The following is a 24545-nucleotide window of genomic DNA, read 5'->3' on the forward strand; positions in this document are numbered from 1 at the left end:
AGCATAAGGAATTCTGTAACCAGAGGCAGAACCCAAAACTAACCGGGCCACGTCCTGCTTACGTGGCTGTGGGGAGAATCTTTCCATCAGGACCACCATGGCTAAAAATGGTTATAAACTAAATTGACAGCTTTGCCACAAAAGTCTAAAGGAGCTCGCAGGAAGAGGAAGATTTTATTGTTGATCAGTGAATGTCAGGCAGGTCTCTCCTATGTCAATGAGAATAGATAGGTTGTGACATTAAAAAAAAAAAGACTTGGAGATCGTTAAGAGAACCATCAGGGCCCAAGACCTACATTGCTTACATCTCTTGCCTTCCAAAGGCCAGGTCACTTTCATGTCAGAATTTAAGGATCAACAGAGAAAAATGTGGGCAAGGCAGCACAGAGGGTATGAACACTGACTAAGTTTCATTATTTATAAAAATAGGGACAATATGACCTGTGTTATAGGGGATTAAACTTATCAGAGGATAAGTAAAATCTGAACCTAAAAACTCAATAAGAGGCATTTACCTAAAAATTTTACATAACATAAAACACAAAAAGACCAAATAGTTTACAGAGGGCAATATGAAAACTTGCATGAGTAATACAATTGCCATTCACAAACTGCTGAACTAATATAGTTTCCATTCCTAATATATATATAATTCTACCTGTCTATTTGCTGTAGTAAGAAACAATTCTGCTTCCTAGCAGGGGCAAAGTATTACTTCCTTGCTACTCACAAACCTCAGCATATCTGTCTTTTTATAAAACTGCACATTTTCTGAAGTGACTGTAATGGAAACTGAACCTTAGATCATGCTCACCATAGCACACTTAACAAATATTCTAGTATATATTTTATAAAACGGTGAAATGAATGGGAATGCCATATCATCATGGTTTATTTTAAGCAAAAACCTTAAGTTATCTTACTACTCAGAAATGTGATTTAACATAAGCCAAAAACCATTGTGGGGGTATGAGATGAACAGCAGAAAACCTTAACATTGACAATGAGAGTTAAACCTCACCCCAGATGTCTCAGCAATTAAGAAAGCTGGTTTCAGTCAGGTATTGCCACATGTGTTTAGTGGAGGATTAAGTGACTGAATGTCGTGCCTGTAATATATATCTTTATGTAAGCTATGAATGTGTTTAAGAATAGACAAGGCCATACTGTCAATCTGCAATGCTACACACACGTCTGTACACACACCCCACCCCCTTCAGAGATTAAAAAAAGGAGAAGCAGATTAAAAAGAAGTGTTTTGGGCCAGGCAAGGTGGCTCAGGCCTGTAACCCCAGCACTTTGGGAGACCGAGGAGGGCGGATCACCTGAGGTCAGGAGTTCGAGACCAGCCTGGCCAACATGGCAAAATCCCGTCTCTACTAAAAATACAAAAATTAGCTGGGCATGGTGGCACATGCCTGTGGTCCCAGCTACTCAGGAGGCTGAGGCAGGAGAAGTGCACAAACCCAGGAGGTGGAGGTTGCAGTGAGGGGAGATCGTGCCACTGCACTCCAGCCTGGGCAGTAGAGACTCCATCTCAAAAAAAATAAAAAATAAATAATAATAAGACAAAAAAAGAAGTGTTTTGAAGTTAAATCATATTTTACCCCCCGCAAGGAAATTAAGTGACTTTCCTAAGTAATTTATAGATAGTAAGTAGCAGAGTCACTGACTGCAAATCCAATTCTATTTCACCATGTGATTGCTTTCTTTCTCTGGGGAAGAAAATACTGTTTTAACCACTATTATGTTGCCTTCAAATGGTATTTGGTGTGTTAAGCTTTTTAAGAAAAGCCCCTGCTGCTGCAACTTGTCTTTTTTCCTGTGAGGATCACTCTATGTAAAGTTAAGTAATGGAAAACTGCTGAATAAATACCTTGCAGCCCAGAGTTAGACAGCACAGATACATGGTTCCTAGCAGTGGCCTTTAACTGATGAATGTAAAGCAAACACCAGGGAAAAAAGAAAGTAGAGGAATCCTGTGTGCTCAGGGACTTCCTTGAATAGGGTGTTGGCCTCTAGCTGGTGAGGACTAGAAATGGCCAAGGGACTCAGAGCTCTGAGCAGAGCCCTGTTCCCAAGGGATGACTCATTCTGAGAAAAACAAATAATCTAAAAGTTTGCCTATGTAGAACTTATTATTCAAAGATCAAAAGCATTCCCTATTTGACTTCTCTGAATTTGTATCATTCAAAGAGCACAAGTATGAATACAAAGGTATTCTGACCCTAAGAAACACAGTCTTATAACTAAGAAGGTAAAAAAAAGTTGTGATTTGGTTAGGGAGGTACATAGTTTGAAGGCAGGTATTCTATTTCTTTCCATTTTGCTATGTAATATAACTCTTTACATTTATCCAGGAAGCAGTTAAACAAAAATATATAAGGTACCTATAAAAAGTTACAGGACAACGAGATCCTGTAAGCTTTTACGTTACAAATCTCAGTAATTTCACCCATCACTCCTGGTGATACCCCAGTGTTAAGGCTGTGAGCCAACACCTAAGACCTGCTGTTTTGGGGCACAGGCTGACTGCCTCCAAGAAAATGAGAAGCCACTACTATGGGTCTTAGCTTACAAATCCAGCCCTATGAAGTGACAACTGGCATAATCCTCTTTGCATGTCCCCCATTCATCTCTGACATGAAACAAATCATGTGAATTAATGAGATCTGACAGAACAGCATTAAGAAAAATATTAAAATGTAAAAGCAGAATTGTTCTATTGTTTGTGTTAACTAAAATCTGAATACTTAATCATCTCTGGTTTGAATGATGGACTTCTTTTTCTCTCATGTGTGAATTTTAGTGCAGAAAATATTAAGTTTCTTAACACAACATTTTTTGGATAAAGAACAGAATTTTTGAGAGTTGCAACATTCTGGGAAGCCGACTAGAAAAGCACACCAGCCAAAAGATAAACACTGAAAAAGATTTACATTTTTTTCTTTTGATGGCATCTCCTATCAGCAAATGTTGAGGTGCAGCAGCAAGGTCTGGGAAAGGATGAGCCAAGCACGGCTGCCAGGAACACACACCTCACAGAAACTCACCGCTTACTTCCGCCTTAGCTCGGGGTGGGCTGGTGCTACCAACCACCAGCCAAAAGTACACAATGTACCCACAATCAGTAGCTTATTATGATGTGCCTATTGTTTCACTTTTGCCTGGGCCTGGAATAGACCCTGAACTAGATGTCCTGTCTGACAGTACAGGCAGCTGAAGAGCTTGGTCTGCTGCCTGAGGTCCTGGTTCAATCCCTGGCTCTTCCACATACTGCCTTGTTACATAAGCAGAGGACCTGACCTGTTTATTGTCTATAAAATGGGGATCATAACTCCTACCTCATAGGGTTACTAAGAAGAGTCAATCAACAGATACATGGTAATCCCTAAAACCGTCCCCAGAGGTGGAAAGTTCAATAAGGGCCAGTAAGGACTAGCTGTAAATGATGGCTGTGTCAGCATGCACACTTCCTCACTCTTCACAAAGCTGATGGAATGAATTCAATCTCCAAAAGAGCAGAATGTTTGTCTAAGCGTCTTTCACTACTTCACCTCTGGCACATGGAATCATGTCTGGCACATAATTAGCACTTCACAAATATTTGCTGAATAAATGAATGGCTGAAGGCACTTCACAAATATTTGCTGAATAAATGAATGGCTGAAGGCAAGAATCTGGAATTCTGCTAAAAAGGAGTACAGGCATTAGATTCAACAGTCTTAGGCAAGGAGACATTTAAGTCACACTCATGACTACCCAGACCCACTCAATTACTACAATGAAAACACTTCTTCAATATTGAAAGTTATTTCCTATATGCACTTTTTCAGATAGCCAGAAAACTTTTCAGATAGTCAAGTTCAGCTGCAAATATAACCATCAATATATTGCGATTATCTAGTAACATTCATATCTTCCTATAAATATTTGTAAGAATGTTTCAATGTTCTTATATTCATACATGAAAAATCATGATGATCACTTCCATTTACAATTAAATTTTCAGTAAAAATACTCAAAAAATTACTGAGAAAATTACATAGAAAAAAAGAATTGTGATACCTTAAAGATATTAAGTTCTAATTTTTCAACAGGTAAAAAAAAAAAAACTAACCCAATGCCTTGGAATTTCTTGAAAATATGTAGTTTTAAACTTTCAGAAAAAGAAATAAAGGAATAAAAAATAAATGAGTTCTTTAGGCTAAAAAAAACCACTGTGACCTGTTAAAATCTAAAGGAAAATTTTCTAAGAGTTTATGACAAATAAAAAATTTTTCTATTAGAGTATAAGTAACATTTTGAAAGCTAAAACCTGAATCTTTATCCTGGTACTTGAATAAATCATGGCAACTAAAAATTAATTTACTTAGGACACAGTGAGACAGATGCTTAGAACACAATGCACAGCTAAGACATTTCTTTTTTATTTGTTTATTTATTTATTGTTTTGAGAAGGAGTTTTGCTCGTGTTGCCCAGGCTGGAGTGCAATGGCACGATTTCAGCTCACTGCAACCTCTGCCTCCTGGGTTCAAGTGATTCTCCTGTCTCAGCCTCCCAAGTAGCTGGGATTACAGGCGTCTGCCACCACGCCCAGCTATTTTTTGTATTTTTAGTAGAGACAGGGTTTCACCATGTTGGCCAGGCTGGTCTCGAACTCCTGCCTCAGGTGATCCACCCTCCTTGGGGCCTCCCAAAGTGCTGGGATTACAGGCATGAACCACCACACCTGGCCTAAAACATTTTCTTTAAATGAAAAAAATATGGAGAAAACATAAATCAGCTTTCATTATCGATGGTGCCATTTTGGTTTTGTTTTACCTTCAACCATGAGCATGGGCTCCCTGCCTCCACCGTGGGCCAGCATCTCCCTGCGATAGCGCTCCCCGGCAGCCCTGGGGAAGAGACAATCTGTTACAGACTCCTGCTTGCACAGCCTCCATTCACACTTGTCTTGAATTCTCAAAGAAAGCCACACTGACGCCATATTCATAAAAGCTGCCACCATGTGACAATTTGGCCCCTATTTTCTTGCTTCTAAAAATCAAATTCTGGCTTTTAAATTGTTCTAAAATAAATTAAATCAGGTGTGACATATTCCCTGTAAGAGGATAACTATACTTTTGGCTATCTGTTTTGTTAACAAGAGACCTCACTTTATAAAAATAATTAATTTATGTATTATACAATAGCTGTCCCCAATCTTTTTGGCACCAGGGACTGGTTTTGTGAAAGACAATTTTTCCACAGACGAGGGTTGATGGGGGAGGGATGGTTTCAGGATGATTCAAGAACATTACATTTATGGTGCACTTTATTATTACATTATACATTATAATATATAGTGAAATAATTATACAACTCACCATAATGTAGAATCAATCAGTGGGAGCCCTGAGCTTGTTTTTCTACAACTAGATGGTACCATCCAGGGGTGATGGGAGACAGTGACAGATCATCAGGCCTCAGATTCTTATAAGGAGCGCCCATCCTAGATGCTTGTGAGAGGATCATAAGGATCGCATGCGCAGTTCACAATAGGGTTCCTGCTCCTATGAGAATCTACCGCTGCCACTGATCCAACAGGAGATGGATGGGGAGCGGCTGCAAATACAGATGAAGCTTCACTCGCTCACCCACCCACCACACCTCCTGCTGTGTGGCCCAGTTCCCAGTACCAGTCTGTGGCCTGGGGGTTGGGGACTCCTGTTATAGAATAAGTAAAATATTATATTTTATTCTCTATAAAAATAGTTTTAGGATTATTTTAAATGAGGCTTGAAATTATACCATTAAGAAATAATTTGTGATGGCACCTAATAAAGAAGAGAAAAAGAACACTCTAAAACAAGAGTGAAGGAAGAGAAGCTGACAGGAAAAGGTTAATTACACCAGAAAACCTTGGTTCAGGATAACAGTTAACAGATCAGCAAACTCCACTGGAGTGTGCTGGTGGTAAAGGCACAGTGGAGGCTGCCTTGTTCCCGTCTTCTGGTACTCTGTGTCACCTGGATATGCCTACCTGACAGAGTTCCACAAGGAACACTGTTTATGACAATACGTGAAAGTAGGTTTGGAATAATTTTTGTAGACATAAATCCTCCAAACTAATGGGACCTGGAAACAAGTTATTTAGTACTACTCTTTTGTATTTTATGAAAAATGCAAAATCCTTTAACATACATGACTACACACTATGATGAGACAGGTTAAATAAATTTTGATATTGTTTCCATTTGAGAAGCTCTGGAGCCTCTTTACATGTGGGTCATTTTGTGAACATGGTCTTTAATCAAACTTTTTGAGAGCATTACAGTAACAAAAACATGCTGACATCAAACACTAGCCCTGGTCACATCCTGAAGTGAGTGCTAAGCAAAGCAGGAAGCCTGGACTGAGGTGGAGCCTCCCCTCAGGGGCAGGGGGTGCTGAGGGGCCCTGCCTGAATCCTGGCCTGGGGTGCTCCAAGGCCCTTCTCAGCCATCGGATGTAGTGCCCTGACCCTAAATCAAATCCCTCCCCACAGGCCTCTAGCTCCTGGCTTGCCTCAGCTCTGCAATGCCTGGCTTTCTGATGTAGGCTCCAGCCTGGTTATTTTTCAGGAGTGAGATCAAAAAGGAGACTTTGACAGAGGTTAGAAATTTTCTAGTCCAGTGAGCATTTTTACTAGCTTACTTTAACATGCCCGTAAAAGTATGGCAACTACATGTCTAGGCAAGAATGTACACATAAACAAGATATAAATATTTAGAAACGTATATATTTTACAGTATGTGCTTTTCTAGTAAAGTATACTTCAAACAAGATGATATTTTGCCTATTGTATAGAAATCTACAGTAAAAAGTTATAATCCCTGAAACTGATTTACTGATGTCAAGTTTGGCTAAAGATCCTTTAAAAATAAAATCTGAAGAGCAGACCAAATGTCCATACAGTCTGCAAAGGGCAGAAGACAAAATACATGTGAGTACCAAGCTGCAAAATATTTAAAAATTCTATGACATCACATTCAGACTCAAATAATTTGAAACAAATGTGATTACTGCTGAGAAAAATCCAAGTCTATGTCAAATTGTATGACAGACTGAGAGGGTGAGGTGGAGGTGGGAGGGAGAAGAAACCAGGAATGAGAAGACCTAGATTATAGTCTTAGTCCAGTTTTTGATGGTGACGTCTGAATTGTTTTCTCTGAGCCTCAGTTTTCTCTTATAAAAAGTGCTGGTTTCTGCCAAGACTGCTGTGAATACTATGTGAAAACTCTAGGACACTCTAAAAACCAAGATAAAGCAGTAAAAATAGCACTCATCAGCCAAAGTTCCCTGAAAAGAATTTGGAGATGTAGTTATTTGTGTGGTGAGAAGATAAATGCTATAAACAACTCTGACACCAGATTATAATTACTGGTTTTCTTTCAAAGAAAGAGCCTTCTAAGGAATCATAGGACCCAAACTTGACAACCTCTTGGTTCCTATTGTTATAGGGAGTCCTGTTAGGAGGATCAGGAGGCCAAATCAGGGAGCAAAGAGAAGATCTCCTACATCTCTCCAGCCAGCATGGGATCCTCTGCACCTCCCCAGACAGCACGGGATCCCTCACACCCTTCACCCAGCACAGGACCCCATGCACCTCCCCAGACAGCACGGGATACCCCACCCCCACCAGACAGCACAGGATCCCCCGAAACCCCTCAGCCAGCACAAGATCCCCATACCTCCCCAGACAGCACGGGATCCCCCACACCCCCCAAGATAGCACGGGATCCCCCACACCCCCCCAGACAGCAGGGGATCCCCTGCATCCCCCCAGACAGCAGGGGATCCCCTGCATCCCCCAGCCACAGCACAGAATCCCTCACACCCTCCAGGAAGCACGGGATCTCCTGTACCTCTCCACCCAATGGAAGTTTAACCACTACCTGGCCTTTAGAAAGAGATTGGGAAAGCAGGACTACTGATCCTAGGCACCGCTACTTCCTCCTGACAATGCCCCCAGCCTCTCCAGTGCCTTGTTCTGCCTCCATTCTGTGGAAAGGGGTGGGCATCCCGTAGCATGTGGTGAGGTCAGAAAAGCCAAGAAAACCCACAGGAGCAGCAGGGGCTGCTTCATGTAGCACAAGAGCCCTCATACAAGGGTTCCCTCAGGTACCACACAGCCACCTCTACACAGTGGCTGCAGGGTAGGGGGATGTCCAGGGCCACCGGTCAGCTGCAGGAAGCAGGAGCAAGCTTGGGTGGGAATAGCCAAGAGGGGTGAGGCTGTGTGGGGAGACTGCCATTTTCTGCCAGGTTTGGCTGTGTTATGTGGGCTGCGGTTCTCTGAGCCCGACTTCCAGATGTAACAGAGTGGGGAATTACTGTGGTCCAAGGCGGGGACATTTTAGAACTTACCCCCTTACCTGTTGAAAGGATCCTGTAGAAAACACTCCTTCCAAACCATGGAGGCGACCGCTCTGGACATGAGGTAAGAGTAATATTTAGCACCATACCCCACGAGGTGGCTGAATCGCAGCTGCCAGGCCTGCCAAGAACAGAGAGACACAGCACGGGACACAAGTCAGTTTCCGCTTGGAGAATATCACATGTGAGAACACAATGGAGACACAGAGAGACCCATAAATGTTTTCATTTGCATTTTACCCTAGAAGGCTATGTCACCTATGATATCAATATTTTCACATTTTATACACTGTTAGGGGCTGAACTGTGTCTCCTCAAAATTCACATGTTGAAACCCAAAGCCATACCTCAGAATGTGACTTATTAGGAGACACGGCCTCCAAAGAAGTGATTAAGTAAAAGTGAAGCTCTTAGACTGGGCCCTCGCCCAATCTCACTGGTGTCTTGGAAGAGGAGGAAAGGTGGATGCCAGGGTGTGGGCACACAGGAAAGGCTGTCTGCAAGCCAAAGAGGCCTCGGGAAAGGCCAGATCTGCTGACACCTTGGTCTGGACTTCCAGCCCCCAAAACAGTGGGAAGTAAATTTCTGTTGTTTAAGCCACATAGTCTCTGGTATTTTGTGAAGGCAGCCCTAGCACACCAAGACATACACAAAGAAAATTTTGTATCACATAAATATAATCATATATAGATGTATATGTTTTGCTCCAAATATATGGTTATTCTTCTTCATTAAGTGAGTTTAATTACACTGATTATAACACATTTTATTTCACATGACTATCTACAAAAACAGTGAAGTCAGGAGTTTATTTATTTTTAATAATTTAGTTAGTTCAGAGAGTTGTACTCTGCAATGATTCTCTGTTGCATGAACTGCTTTTCATGAGCTAGTTTTTGTAACACAAAAACCTTCCATGTTTTTACCATAATCACATTTTATGACAAAACAAAAAGTCACAGAGCAGAAGAAAAATGGGACAGAATTTAAAAATCATAACTATATAAAGAGGGGTAATCTGGGAATGCTTTTTTTTTTTTAGAAGAGACAAACGCTAAGAACCAAAGATAATCACCAGCAACTTGCCTCTCAGTGGAAGAAGGGTGAACAAACTGTTGTCCCTCCTTCTCTAAGCTCCTTCCACTTATTTTCTAATGATAAGAAGGAAGAAGCAGACACCTAATTGTTTTGTACAAGTTCATCACTCTGGGATTCACTTCTGTCACAGAAACGTAGAGAAGACAGCCTAGAGGCGGTGGCAGGAGTGCCAATGGTGGAGCCGGGTGGACGTGCACATCTGTTCTGACCCACTTGGAACGCCTGGTCAACAACATTGGAGGAGAGAATTTGGAGTCCGGTACAGAGAGAGAGCATCCATTGTATCTCAGGACAATGATGTAGTTATGATAGGAAAAGCCACATGGATTTTCATGGAAGGACACTGTTCCACTGGAAACTTCTTTTCCTATGAATACTGCTCTTTTTCTGTTGCTAAAGTGGAAAACATCTCCATTCTGACTCATCAGCAGGTGCAGGGCTATGCAAGCACAGCACACGAGCTTGCGATGGTATATCTGCTGTAACGTCACCCCAGCCAAAGCTGGGACTATGAAAACTGTCCTCAAAGGCTACACTTAGGACTTTAACATTTTTACTTTTCTGAAACAAATCTGACACGACAATCATCCACTTTCTTCTGTCTTTATCTGACATAAACATTTCTTTTAAAAAATAGAAGCTTGGGCCGGGCACAGTGGCTCACGCCTGTAATCCCAGCACATCAGGAGGCTGAGGCAGCTGGGTCACTTGAGGCCAGGAATTCGAGACCAGCCTGGCCAACATGGTGAAACCCTGTCTCTACTAAACATACAAAAATTAGCCAGGTGTGGCAGCACATGTCTGCAATCTCAGCTACTTGGGAGGCTGAAGCAGGAGAACTGCTTGAACCCGGGAGGTGGAGGTTGTAGTGAGCCAAGATCGCGCCACTGCGCTCCAGCCTAGGCGACAGAGCAAGAATCTGTCTCAAAAAAATAATAATAATTAAAAAATAAATAAACAACTTTTTAAAAAAGCTTAACTTTTTTTTAACCATGATAACAACATTCTCATGAATCTGTTAACTCCCCAGAAAATAAAGAATGAACAAAGTATAATCCTTGCTACAACTCTATAAACTAGATAAATGAATTCTAGTTAACATATCAAGGAAGAAACATTTTTTAATATATGGTTACTTCATCACAGGAACATGGCAGCATACTCCCTATATTCACTACACAGTGGCTTAAAAGACGCATGGTAATGCTAGTGACTCTGGTTATGTCTGATTCTCCAAGACAACTAATTTGCTTGGGCTCGGCAAGGGCTCTGTCATAAGCAAGGTGTGCAGGAGCACTGCAATCAATTTAGGACATGGGGCCAGCACCGCAGAGACACAGTGCACCTCCACATCCGCTCTCCTCTTTCTGTAAGAAGATATGATTGGAAGTCAGGCAGGCGCCTTGTGAGTGGTGTCCTGAAGGAATGATCCATGCCCCTTCCTCCTTGGGGATGCAGCCAGTCAGAAGTGTGGGCCTATAATGGGGGCCAGCTGCCTCCTGTGCTGGGCAGGGGCACTTGCACAGCTATTGTTTTGGGTCTCTCTCACAGCAACTAGACCTGTATCCTACCTCACAAGATACCCCAACTTCAGGCCCAAGTGCCATCCCCAAACAGTACCATGAAAACACAACCAACAGTGGGGCAGAGACTGCTGGAGGTGCAACAGATGCCATGCCCTTGGTAGAGCTGTGCCCTAGGTGGGAGGAGCTGGACACTCAAAACGTGGCCTGCATAGTCTTTTGCTAGCAAGGTCCCTCCAGCATAGTGAAGGGCAGAGAAAGGTAGACATGTACTTTTCATCCTATTAAGATGCAAGTGGTATTTAAAACAAAAGCAAAGAGCCTAGGACCATCTATGAATTAAATTCTAGTATAACAAACTTTGAATAACTACATTTTTAGTCAAAAGGCTTTTAGAATTCATTTACAACATATACACAGTCCAATGTACTCTGTCTTATTTAAAAGGGGTATTTGTCAGTTTTTCTGTTATGCTGGAATCCTAATCTACTCAATGATAAGAACTCATGGACCACTGGTAGCCTTTCTCGTATGAAGCAGTCTGGAAAGCAGTTTGGATGTGAGGGTATCTTCTGTAATGGAATACAGCCTGCTGTTTTAATCTGATACTCCACCAAGATACGAGCACTTGTACTACTGATGATAAGCGTCTCTCGGGGTGGAAGCCCCGAGCCCCGGAATTTGTAGCATACAGTTAAGGGGCTTTGTCTTTGAAACATTTTCTTCATGGTGATTTGCCAGAACTAGTTTGGCAGCCTTTGCAGTATAGAGCAGAGTTTAATTCTGTTTAGATTCAGGCTGAATACAGCTTTGTTTTATCTTGAAAGAAGGCCCACTTCAATAGTGGCATTTGATCTGAGCTAAGAAATGTCTTAAGTTCCCTGGTTTCATCAGCTCGTAACTGAGTTCCCACATCCCCCATAAACAGAGTTATAAAAATAAGACCTTTCAGAATGGTAGAAAGAGACATCAGGATTTGTGCATGCATCATTTCCTGGACAGCCAGGGGTCTGCCTTATCCTGACCCCCCTGCCTGAAACCAGGTCTTCTGGCACACACATGCCCCATTGTGTCTTGCTCTTTAATGACAGGTTTGGGTTCAGGACTACACCTCAAGACATGCTAAATAAATTATCTCCACCTGACACCTTTCATCATGGGTTTGCAAGTCTGTGGCTGACTAAGACCTACAATTCCACCGTTGTTTGAACACAATTGCTGAATTCCTGCTAATTCAACCTAATATTAAGTCCTTATTACCATTTCACTCATTCATCTGGAAAAATAAAATATAGCACTTCATCTTAAGCTCTGGAATTATGATATCCTCTTCCTTTTAAATTGAAGTTTTCTTCTTCCTAAGGGATATTTGTCAGATGGATAAAAGCTTTCACACTTCCTTCAGGATATTTAACGTGTGGATCTGATTTCAAAAGCAAACCATGCAAACATCTTTGTAGTTTTCCTTTTATTACGGTGAGAGACACAGATTTTCAAATCCTACTGCTGTCCCAAGGCATGCCTATTTAAACCTTCCTTGAGTTAGATAATCTCAGTGATCCCACACGAAAGACAAAACTTGGAGCCAGCAAAGCAGCCTGTCTGGAAACCCATGGATATGGTCATTTGCTTTAGAACTCCAGAGAATGGAAGGCTCTTTGATCATTTTTACTTGCCTATAGCCCTACTCTAATGCCACGATTTTCCAGGGCCAGAAATGGAAAGGTAGCAATGAGCCATTTACTTACTATCTATTTTCAGTTTCAAACATAGAACAGGGGCTAGTGCAGAGCAAGCACTCATTAACTGTGTGCTAGATATGGAAATAATGGAACTAACCATTTCTCCCAATTACACTCTTTTTAAATTTTTTTAGAGACATGGTCTCACTCTGTGACTCAGGCTGGAGTGCAGAGGCATGAGCATGTCTCACTGTAACCTGGAGCTCCTGGGCTCAAGTAGTCTCAGACCTCAGCCTCCTGAGTAGCTGGGACCACAGGTGTGCACCACCATAATTGGCTAATTTTTTAAAAAAATTTTTGTAGAAATGAGGATCTCTCTATGTTTCCCAGGCTAGTTTTGAACTCCTGGCCTCAAGTGATCTGCTTACCTTGTCAAGTGCTGGGATTACAGGTGTTAGCCACTGTGCTCAGCCAACTATACTCTTAAATAGTATACAATTTCTTCATGTCCAGCTATAAAGGTAGAAATACTTTAGCTAAAATTTATTTTAAAATGATTTTATCACTGGAACATTATACAGTTGACTCTTGAACAACACAAGTGGATCCACTTATACGTGGATTTCTTTCAATGAATACAGTCGAATACATATTGGCAGGTTCTGCATCTACAACCAAACACAGGTGGGAAATACAGTATTTCAGGGATGTGAAACCTGCATCTATGGAGGGCCGAATTTTCCTATCTGCAGGTTCCACATGGCCAATCACAGGACTTGAACATGCTCAGATTTTGGTATCCATGGTGGGGGGGTGGGTCCTAGAACCAATTCCCCACAGATACTGAGGGAGACTAAACAGTAGTCCTCCCAACTCAAGTGAAAAGGTAATAGCAGTTTTCCTATCCACAGTTTCAGTTACCTATGGTCAACTTTGGTCCAAAAATAGGCAGGTGTACTATAATTACATATTTTGAGAGAGGAAGACACCACATTCATAAAACTTTTATTACAGTATATAAGTTGTCCTATCTTATTGCTGTTAATCTCTTACTGTGCCTAATTTATAAATGTCACTTTATCATAGGTATGTATGTATAGTATATATAGAGTTCAGTACTATCTGTAGCTTCAGGCATCCACCTGGAGCCTTGAAACATATCCCTTGAGAATAAGCAGGGGACCCCTATAAACCATGAGTATAGAAATGCAACCTATTCCTCTGATGTGTGTTATAAACTTCCTAAGGGCATGGCCTACATACTGTGCCCAAGTCAGGACTTACTGCAGTACTGGAAGCACAACGGGAACTCAATAGCAATCTGCTGAGTGAATGGATGGACAGATGGACACCATGGGATTCTTTCACAATGACACTCAATGTTACTGACAACTGGACATCTGGCTGAGATGCAGAGCCCAGGAATAATATTTCTGGTTTACAAGACCGGTGTATTGGGTTGTACTATAAGGGCTGTTTCATTTAAGTAATTTATTTTTGACTAGGGAAGTGAGTGGTATTAGGGTAAGAATGGTAGTGAAATATATTAAATACACTGACTATATACCAATGATGATGTGACACTGTCCGAGAGAGTACATTTCAAGGCCACCACACAACAACTGTCCAAAAACGCTTCTGATATGGAATAATCCTATTCATTATTTCAGAAGTATTTTTCTTCGCTGGATTGTTTTGAGCTTTCTACCATATCTGTTTTGCAGATAAGAAGATACTACAGTGTTAAAAACAAATTTGGATCTTAGGCTATAAATGGTTTTTAAAAATAGTTCTTTGACTACATTATTTGATAGATGATGTAAGACTTCTCAGGCTAATTTTGGTACCACATCTCCAGGTCTGGATCATGCAGAGAATCTGAGTAGGGCTTCCTTGAGTATGTTATCTCCTTCAAGCATTAGAGACTCTAAACAAACAATGGGCTAGTAATACTGTATGAGCTCATATAATCTTCTTGTTCACACTTGCACCTGTTGTAATCAGGATAACAAGGCAGGAAGAAGCAAGTTCCTGAGCTTGTCTTCATAGAAAGACCATTTTGAGTTCTCACATTCTCTGTGTACAATATCACTGGTCTGCTAAAAAAGATACATTAAACACTCCAGAAGTGTTTAACGATTTAACCACAATGTAGAGCAGAGGACATATCCTTCTATTTGCCTCGCACGTCCATGCTGTCTCTTTCTCACTCACTTTCTCTCAATGTGTGTGCATGTTCCATGCATCACTGGAGACTAGTGCTTCTAACTGATAAAAAGTCCCTACTGACAGTTTACCAAAACCCATGAAATAACAATGCCCAACAGACAGGAATTCTCCATTTGGAATATAAAGTGTTGTTAAGTGAAACAGTTATTGCGGTGGACACACTCTCAGGAGGCCCCATGACCTATCCTCCTGATGGTCACACCTTTGTGGAATCCCCTCCCTTAAATATAGACAGAAGCTGCTCCTTTCTCCTAACCAACCGAATATGGCAGTGGTTCCGGATGTCACTCCCGTGAATACATCATGTTATCCATGATGTCTCCATCTACTAGCAAGCTCACTCTAGAACGCTCCTTGGTAGCTAGAGGAAGAAGGTGACCATGTTGGGAAAGCCCACTGTCAGAGGTCTGGGGGAGGACCCTGGAACCTGGGGGGCCCTCTAGGACCTGTGGGTAGCCTATAGCCAACCGGTAAGAAGCCTGTCCTCAGTGCTATAACTGTAGGACATGAATTATGCCAATAACCTGGGTGATGCAGCCAAGCTCCTAGATGAGACTGCAGCCCTGCCAGCAACTTGCCTGCAGCCTTGTGTGACCCCCAGGCATAGGAAGCAGCTACACTGTGTTGGCTCCTGATCCAAAGCAACTGTGAGATAGGCACTGTTTTAAGCCACTACATTTGTAGAAATTTGTTATATAGCAATTGAAAACTAACACCAATATCTATTTTTTAAAATGAGAGTTATGTTAAAAATACTATTTTGAGAATAAACGCCTGCAAATATGGAAGGTGTATAAAGATACACCTTGTGTCTTTGTGAAAATGTTTGAAGGGCAGTATCTTTGTAAATTTTTTTTTTTTTTTGAGACGAAGTCTCACTCTGTTGCCCAAGCTGGAGTGCAGTGGTATGATCTCGGCTCACTGCAACCTCCACCTCCCAGGTTCAAGCGATTCTCCTGCCTCAGCTTCCCAAGTAGCTGGGACTACAGGCACGTGCCACCATGCCCAGCTAATTTTTTTGTATTTTTAGTAGAGACGGGGTTTCACTATGTTGGCCAGGCTGGTTTTGAATCCTGACCTCGTGATCTACCTGCCTCGGCTTCCCAAAGTGCTGGGATTACAGGCGCGAGCCACCACGCCCGGCCCTTTGTAAATATTTTTAAATTTTTTTTGTAAATATTTTATCAGCTTATATTTTATAAATAGACTTGAAAAGAGTGATTTGCCCAAGGCTACTGGCAGAGATTAGTAAGTGTCCCTTCCTTCATTTTCCCATTTTTCCTTTTAGAAACAGAATCATACCCTTTTCCTGCTAAGTGTGAACAGGGCTCTTGATTGCTGTGGCAGTGACTGCATTTCCCGGATGCCCCGAGGCGTGTGGCTGTGCGACTATATTCTTGAAAATGGCTGTGCGTAAAGGGGACGTGTGCAGCTGGGTTCTGCAAAAGGAAGCTACTCGCCCTCCTTGTCCTTTCTCCTTTCCTGCTAGCTCTGAAAAGGTGAAGCCTGGAATCACCACCTTGGACTCAAAGGTGAACACCATATGTTGATGAAGCTACCAGCTCACTGGTTCTATCTGCTAGTCTGATAGGCAAGGAGAGGCCAAGTTTATACCCGGCTTGATTTCACATCACTAACACCAAAACTGATGTCTATGCCATATTCATGTTGTGTATGTATGACACCTGTAACTTTTGTTTCTACCATGTCTGCTAAAATACATATCAAAACACACCACAGAGCTATTTTTACAGCTGAAAAGAAAGTTCTTACACAAGCTATGATAAGTAAATACTATAGTTTAAAATGTTGACCAGGTGCAGTGGCTCATGTCTGTAATCCCAGAACTTTGGGAGGCCAAGGAGGACAGATTGCTTGAGTTCAGGAATTTGAAACCAGCATGGGTAACATGGTGATAACCCATCTCTACCAAAAAAACAAAACAAAACAAAACAAAAACAACCCAAAAATTAGCTAGGCGTGGTAGCCCACCTATAGTCCCAGCTACTCAGGAGGCTGAGGTAAGAAGGATCACCTGAGCCTGGGTGCAGAGGTTGCAGTGAGCTGAGATCACACCACTGTACTCCAGCCTGGGTGACAGAGTGAGACTTTGTCTCAAAAACAAAACAAAACAAAACAAAAACCCACACAAAGTAGTATGGCAGATGTAATGTTAATGACACACAAAATATTAACTAGGAGCACATCTTTTCAGTATGCTAACCTCGACTGTTAATGTAATTTATATGTAATATTAAAAAACCCCTGGAAATACAGGATTGTGTCTATCAAAAGCAAATCTATTAGCAGAGCAGGGATGTAACTGACTCAAATGGAGTCAGTTGATTAGATGAGACATAGAAAGGTAACATGGATCTAATTAAGACAAATGAAAAACAACAACCACAGAACCAGAACCAACAAACACTTGCTCTTTTTCTTCCCAGTCAAAACTCTTTTAACATTGCTTTTTCTCTCTCCTCCAACATCTGCTGAGAAAATGGTAAATTCCCCGTCATTCTAAAGGAACCCATGCTAACACTGGGAAAGTGTCAGAGAAGTAACACAGAAAATAAGGACGTCCATGGTCAGGAGAGTCAGCCCAGGACAGCAACGGGGCCTCTGCAGGAACAGGTACTGTGTCTGAACCCTGATCAGGCAGCTCTGGGAGTCAATGAAACCCCTGAGGCACACGACGAGAAGGGTTCTGTTTTTGTTTTCATGATAATCATAAGTCCTTCAGTAAAGGAGGTGTGTCTGCATAGGATCAGAGAAAATCCATGAAAGGAAAAATGGAAAAGGACATGAGTGCCCTTTGTAGACCATGAGATTTTCTCTCCAGGCATAGAGTACAACAAAAAGTGATGCAGAAGGGACAGTAACTTCTCAATGGGAAGGAGTCCAAGGGCAGGTGTATCACCCACAGACTGCACACAGGTGTGCAAGGAAGCAGGTGCGTGGGGGGAGGGCTATAACTGGGCTTTGTGGGCAGAGGCTCCATTCCTGTAGGGGCTCGTAGCTTTAGAACCCAGGTCTCTGCCTGCCATGGGGAATCGGGCAGCCAGCACCTCTACCCTGTTAGATAAAGTTGCAATACAAAAAGGAGAGGGACAAATGGGACAATTTGATGTCACATAGGGCTGCTATGGTCCCTTCCAAAACTCATGTTGAAACAATCCCCAAAGTGGCAGTATTGAGAGGTGGGGCCTTTAAGAGGTGACTAGATCATGAGGGCCCTGCCTTCATAAACAGATTATCATGGGAGTGGGACTGGTGGCTTTATAAGAAGAGGAAGAGAGACCTGAGCTAGCCCGTGAGCACACTCAGCACCCTTGCCATGTGAGACCCTGTCCCATCTTGGGACTCTGCGGAGTCCCCAACAACAGGAGGGCTCTCACCAGATGCAGCTCCTCAACCTTGGATTTCCATGCCTCCATTACTATAAAAAATAAACTCCTCTTTGTAAATTACCCGGTTTCAGGTATTCTGTTATAAGCAACAGAAAATGGGCTAGGACAAGGGCCTACTGACTTCTTTCATTAAACAGGCAAGCAGAACCCTGGAATGGCTTCCTCAGACCCTGTCCTGCTCAGACTTCACTTCCTGTCACTCCCGTTGTTCACGGTGCTCCAGACATGCCGCTGACTTGCTGGTCCAGTAGCCTCCAGGTAAGCTCCTGATCCTAGCTGTCCTCTCTGCCTCAGATACTCTTCTCCCAGGCTGATCCATATGGCTCATTCTCACTTTCCTCAATGTCTTTTCAAATTATGCTTCTTCAACAAGACCTTCTCTGATGATTAAAAAAAGGGAAGGGGGTCAGGATGCTGTCTCAGTGCCAATTCCAGGCACAATTGGAACAACTGGTTTCACTGCCGTCCCCCTGCCCCCAGGCAGCTGGGATCCCAGCATCGAAGTCTGTGCAGATGAACTCCCACTCCATACCCTCTTGCTCAATCAGGGCCTAACTCCCCTGCCTGGGGACTTGGCCTCCCCCAGGTGCTCTCTGGTGTGGCTGATCTCCTGCAATCGGGCTGGAGTCCTCACCTTCAGAGCCACTCACCCCCAACCAGAGACCACCACTGCCCCCTCCCCATTAATCTAATCAGCCAGCACCTGGGATTATTTTAGTGGGAAGATTTATTGAAGAGGGGGTAGAACACACGAGTTTATTATTTTCTAATGAGTTTGTATTGTGCTTTTAAAGTCTTCATAGAGAAAACTAGAGAGGCTGTCCTAACTTCACCTCAGCATTGGCCCTGGCAGTGAGGGCCTGCTCTGTGTCTTGTGCGTGCTCACCACCCTTTCCTCTGTACCTCTGCGTGGCACATAAACACTAGGCACAGAGACTTGAAAATCATCCATCTTTCCAAACCTCACCGAATTCACAACTGGCCAGCACTAGAGAGGACCCTGCCCTCATGGCTGCACAGTCACTTGGGGGTGCAGACAGTAAATCCGGGATCACCGGACAGTCACACTGCAGCAAGTGCTATGGGAATGCAGGTTCTGCACTTACCGGCTGCACAGCCAACACCAGATCCCAAAACCACCCTGACCGTGGCCACACCCACCTCCTAGGGCTATGGCATGGGCTAAAGGAGAGAAGGGAAGGGAAAAGTGTGCACTGTGCTGGTCCTTGGGATGGTCCAGTTTGTCAGCTGCTAACAGAATCCTTTATAAGCAGGGTGGACATCAGACACCTCTTTGTATCAGTGACTATCAGGGTGTCTTCAATAAATATTTACACAAACAGTGATAAAAGGAGTAAGAATATTAGACATAAATGACTGTAATTTGGAAACAATTTACATCTGTAAGTTCAAATTCTTTTTCTATAATTAACTAGTTTCAAAAATCAGTAAAATTACAAAGTCATCAATAAATAGGTCACATGTAACTAATTTGCTGACTACACACACACACACACACACACACACACACATCTGCATTTCTGAAGTGACAAAACAAAATTAAAATAATACTGCTATTAGCTTCTCATAAGCTTAGGCCAAGGTGTATGTGAAATACTGAAGAATGCATGACTCCTACACAGACTCTTCCCTAACAGTCATGTTTCACCTGAAACCCGTGAAATGTGTTTGCACAGCCACATCCTCATTTCAGTGTCTCTTACCTATTAACCCTTACCTAATAACTCTAAATGATTCACTCAGCTTCCTTGGTTTGAATAACTGCTGCTCCCCAAATTTATTTTCTCATTTTAATGGTGAAAGATCCCCCTAAGATCCTATTAAAAAGTACATCCTATTAACTTTCCTTTACATTGCCTGAGAGGTAAAAAGCCAGACATGTACAATTAGGAGGTGTGTCTTACGAAGGATTATGCTCCTGGTAAGATGAAACTAAATTAATAAAGACAATAAAAACAATTTCACCTCCAGGAATCCATAACAACTGCCCCCCCTTCCCATGTAAAGGCATTCCAGAGCTTATGAACTGCACATTCTAAAGGATAGCCCAGGGCTTGTGACAGTATGTCATTTGCAGGTCATGTTACTACCTGTATTTTGTTCAGAATAACTGACAGAAATAAAGAATGTGACTGAGCCACCGAAATGACTAAGGCTGCCTACAGTCTATCAACATGTGATCAATCCTCCCTGATTGTTTCATCTGAAGAATTTCCCAAATTCCTGATGCAAGAGTTTTTTAGCAATTTTTTTTTTAACAAAAAAGAAACTGCTACAGTTGTGGCTGAAATATATGGAAAACTTGGGTAATGCCAAACAGCACATATTATGGAAATTTAAAAAACCTATTAGATAAAAATATTCAACACCATTAGTTAAAAGCAGTATTCACTATAAATAATGCTGCTGCGCTGAAGTATTCTTACAATTATTAGTATAAAAAGAGAATCAACTAGCATTACCTTAAAATGCTATAATAATATTATAGGTATTTTATATATAGAAGCTCTATAAGAGCTTTCTTCTCACATCTCCTAAGTTTGAAGGTTTGAGGTGTAACGTTAAAAGGATCTGTGGTGAGTGACAACTTGTTGAAGGCTGAGGTGAGGTGATGGCCTCATATTTCCTTCTAGATCTATAGGTTACAACATTAAACCTAATCCCTCAGAACACTAGCCAGAACACCCTTCCCAGGAAAGCTGGTCTCTAACTTCTATGGCAATTCAGTCTCCCTCTTCCTGGGAAGGAATGGAGGCATTGAGTGTGGCCCATCACAGCCCTTCCCTGCTCTAAGACAGTGACTCTTCTTTAAAAAATTGAGATAAACGTCACATACCATATAATTCACTCTTTTCAAGTGTACACTTAAATGGTTTTCAGTATATTCACAAAATTGTGCAACTTTAAAAAATTGAGATAAACATCACACACCATATAATTCACTCTTTTCAAGTGTACGCTTCAATGGTTTTCAGTATATTCACAAAACTGTGCAACTATCCTCCTAACTCCAGCACATTCTCCTCACTCCCAAGAGAAACCCCGGGTCCATTCACTGTCCCTCTCCATTTCTCTTTCCTTCAGCTCCTGGCAACCACTAATCTATTTTCTGTCTCTATGGATTTACCTGTTCTGGATATTTCATATAAATGGATTCACACAATAGAGGTTTTTCGTGTCTAGTTTGTCGCACCGAGCATAATGTTTTCAAAGTCTATCCATGTTGCAGCAATACTTCATTTCTCTTTATGACTAATTTTCCATTGTGTGCATATAACACTTTTGTGCATCCAGCCCTCTATTGGGTGGTTTCCACTTTTTGACTATCATGAATAATGCTGTTATGTACATTTGTGCATACATTTTTGGGTGGGCATATGTTTTCAGTTCTATTGGGTGAGAGTTCCCTATCACCTGGGAGTGGAACTGCTGGGCCATCTGGTAACTTTGTTTAAGTTTTTGAGGAGCTATGAGACTGTTTCCCAGAGCTGCTGTACCCTTTTACATTCTCACCAGCAACGTATGAGGGTTCCAATTTCTCCACATTCACACCAACACTTGCTACTGCCCATCTTTTTATTATATCCATCCCAGTGGAAATGAAGTAGTCTCACACTGTGGTTTTCATTTGCATATCCCTGACTAATGATGCTGAACATCTTTTCATGTGCTAATTTGTCATTTTTATATCTTTCTTGGAGAAATATCTCTTCAAACCCTTTGCTCACTTTAAAATGGGTTGTTTTTCTAAAGATTAAACTCTGATCAGATACATATTCTCCCATTCTGTGGGTTATTTCACTTTCATGGTAGTGTTCTTTGGATATAAATTTGAACTCATTAAAATTAAAAAATTTGTCCCCATTAAAATAAAAAAAATCTTGTTTCTTTGGTTGTTTATGCTTTAGGTGATGTATCTAAGAAGCTATTGCCTAATCCAAGGTCATAAATGTGTATGTAAACCTATGTTTTCTTCTAGGAATATTCCAGTTTTAACTCTTAAATTTAGGTCTTTGATCTATTTTGAGTTAATTTTTGTATATAGTACAAGGTAGGAGTCCAATTTCATTCTTTTGCATGTGGAAATCCAGTTTTCCCAGTACCATTCTTTGAAAGGACAACTCTTTCCCCAATTAGTTGTCAACCGAACATAAATGTATGGCTTTTTTTTTTCTGGAATCTCAGTTGTATTCCATTGACCTGTATGTTTATCCTTATGTCAGCACCACACAGTCTTGATTACTGTAGCTCTGTAGTAACTGCTTCAATTAGGAAGTGTGAGCCCTCTAGCTTTGTTCAAGATTGTTTTGGCTATTCTGGGTCTCCCACATTTCTGTGAGAAATTTTATGATTAGATTTGTCATTTTCTGCAAAAAAAGCAGCTGAGGTTTTGATAGAGATTGTGCTAAATTTGTAGGTCAATTTGGGGTGTATTGCCATCTTTAACAATAGTAAGTCTTATAATCCATGAACATGAGACATCTTTCCATTTATTTAGGTCTTCTTTCTTTCAATAATATTTTACAGTTTGTACAAGTCTTGAATTTCTTTTGCTAAATTTATTCCTAAGTATTTTACTCTTCCAGATGCTATCGTAAATAGAATGGTCTTCTTAATTTAATTTTTAGATTGTTTATTGATAGAATAGAGAAAAACAATTTTTGCATATTGATCTCATACCATGCAACCCTGCTGAACTGGTTTATCCGATCTTTTTTTTTTTTTTTTTTTTGAGATGGAATTTTGCTCTTGTTGCCCAGGCTGAAGTGCAATGGGATGAGCTCGGCTCACTGCGGCCTCTGCCTCCCAGGTTCAAGCAATTCTCCTGCCTCAGCCTCCCTGGTAGCTGGGATTACAGGTGCACACCACCACGCCCGGCTAATTTTTTGTATTTTTAGTAGAGACGGGGGTTTTGCCATGTTGACCAGGCTGGTCTTGAATTCCTGGCCCCAAATGATCCACCTGCCTCGGTCTCCCAAAATGCTGGGATTACAAGCATGAGTCACTGCACCCAGCCTATCAGTTCTGTATATGTGTGTGTGTGTGTGTGTGTGTGTATTCCTTAGGATTTTCTATATACAAGATCATGCATGTCATCTGCAGAGAGATAATTTTATTTCTTCCTTGTAATATGAATGCTTTTTTTTCTTGACAAATTCCTATGGTGAAAACCACCAGTACAATATTGAATAGAAGGGGCAATGGCAGACATTGCTGTCTTATTCCCATCTTAGAGGAAAGCTTTCAGTCTTTCACCCTGAGTATAATGTCAGCTGTGGGCTTTTTCTAGGTGCTCTTTTTAGGCTGAGGATCAGCATTGACTCTTGATTCCTTATCCTCAGTTACTGCCAATCAATCCTCAAGTCTTGATAATTTTATCTCAATATATTCCTTGTAGCTTTTCCCTTCCATACTCATCCTCAATGCCCAGGTTTAGATCCTCATCACCTCTTGCCTAAACTGTAAGGTCTTTGGGGTACGTAGGGTCTATGTGCATATATGTTTTACTTACCAAAAAAAGTTACATTCATTAAACAAAACCAAGATGCTGTGGAAAATGAAGACAAGAACAGGCAGCAGCTACCAGAAATAAAAATATCCTTGCCAAAACAAAAACAAAAACAAAACCAAAAACAGTGGGAAGAGCAGGAGGATAAAATCAAGGCAATCTCCAAGAATAAAGCAAAAACATAGGAAGAAGAGATAAATCAAATGGAGGAACTTCTGTTTCAGCAGCATAATGGGCCTGCTATTTCCAACAATCCTCCTGAATGAAACAACTAAATGCTGGATAAAATATTTAAAAGAATTTTTTTTGGTAAATGTGTTGCTGAGAGAAGAATAAAATGTTATCAAAATGATGTAGATCATTCCAGCAGATTAAAAAATAGATGTTTTTAAGTATCTGGTCATATTCACTGTATTTTTCTATTTGTTTTCATCTATTTCTTGGATAGATTGTTTTCTCCCTAACTTCAATCTCTGTACCCCCCATCTATCACCCATACTGAAACCTTAACTTTTTGCCTGCAGCTTATATCTGCTTATGTCACTTCTCTGCCTACAAACTTCAAACCTCTAAGGCCTCCCTATTCCCTCCCCAGTCATATATAAGCCTCTGAGCAGACATAAAGAACTCTTCACCACTTGATCCCAGTCTGATTTTCAACCCCCAAACAAC

General features: G+C 41.4%; 1 protein-coding gene across 3 annotated transcripts in view; it reads right to left on the reverse strand.

Moving 5' to 3' along the window:
• The window catches only part of MIPEP (mitochondrial intermediate peptidase), a 159322-nt gene that overhangs the window by 21493 nt on the left and 113284 nt on the right, over positions 1 to 24545 (reverse strand). For all 3 annotated transcript variants that reach the window (XM_054446835.2, XM_063650613.1, XM_063650615.1), the window contains 2 exons: positions 8401 to 8522; positions 4826 to 4899 (listed from right to left, as the gene is read on the reverse strand). In XM_054446835.2, coding sequence (XP_054302810.1) covers positions 4826 to 4899; positions 8401 to 8522 — 196 coding nt within the window. The remainder of the gene's footprint in view (positions 1 to 4825; positions 4900 to 8400; positions 8523 to 24545) is intronic.

The sequence above is a fragment of the Pongo pygmaeus genome, chromosome 14 (genome assembly GCF_028885625.2).
Source record: "Pongo pygmaeus isolate AG05252 chromosome 14, NHGRI_mPonPyg2-v2.0_pri, whole genome shotgun sequence".
NCBI lineage: Eukaryota > Metazoa > Chordata > Mammalia > Primates > Hominidae > Pongo > Pongo pygmaeus.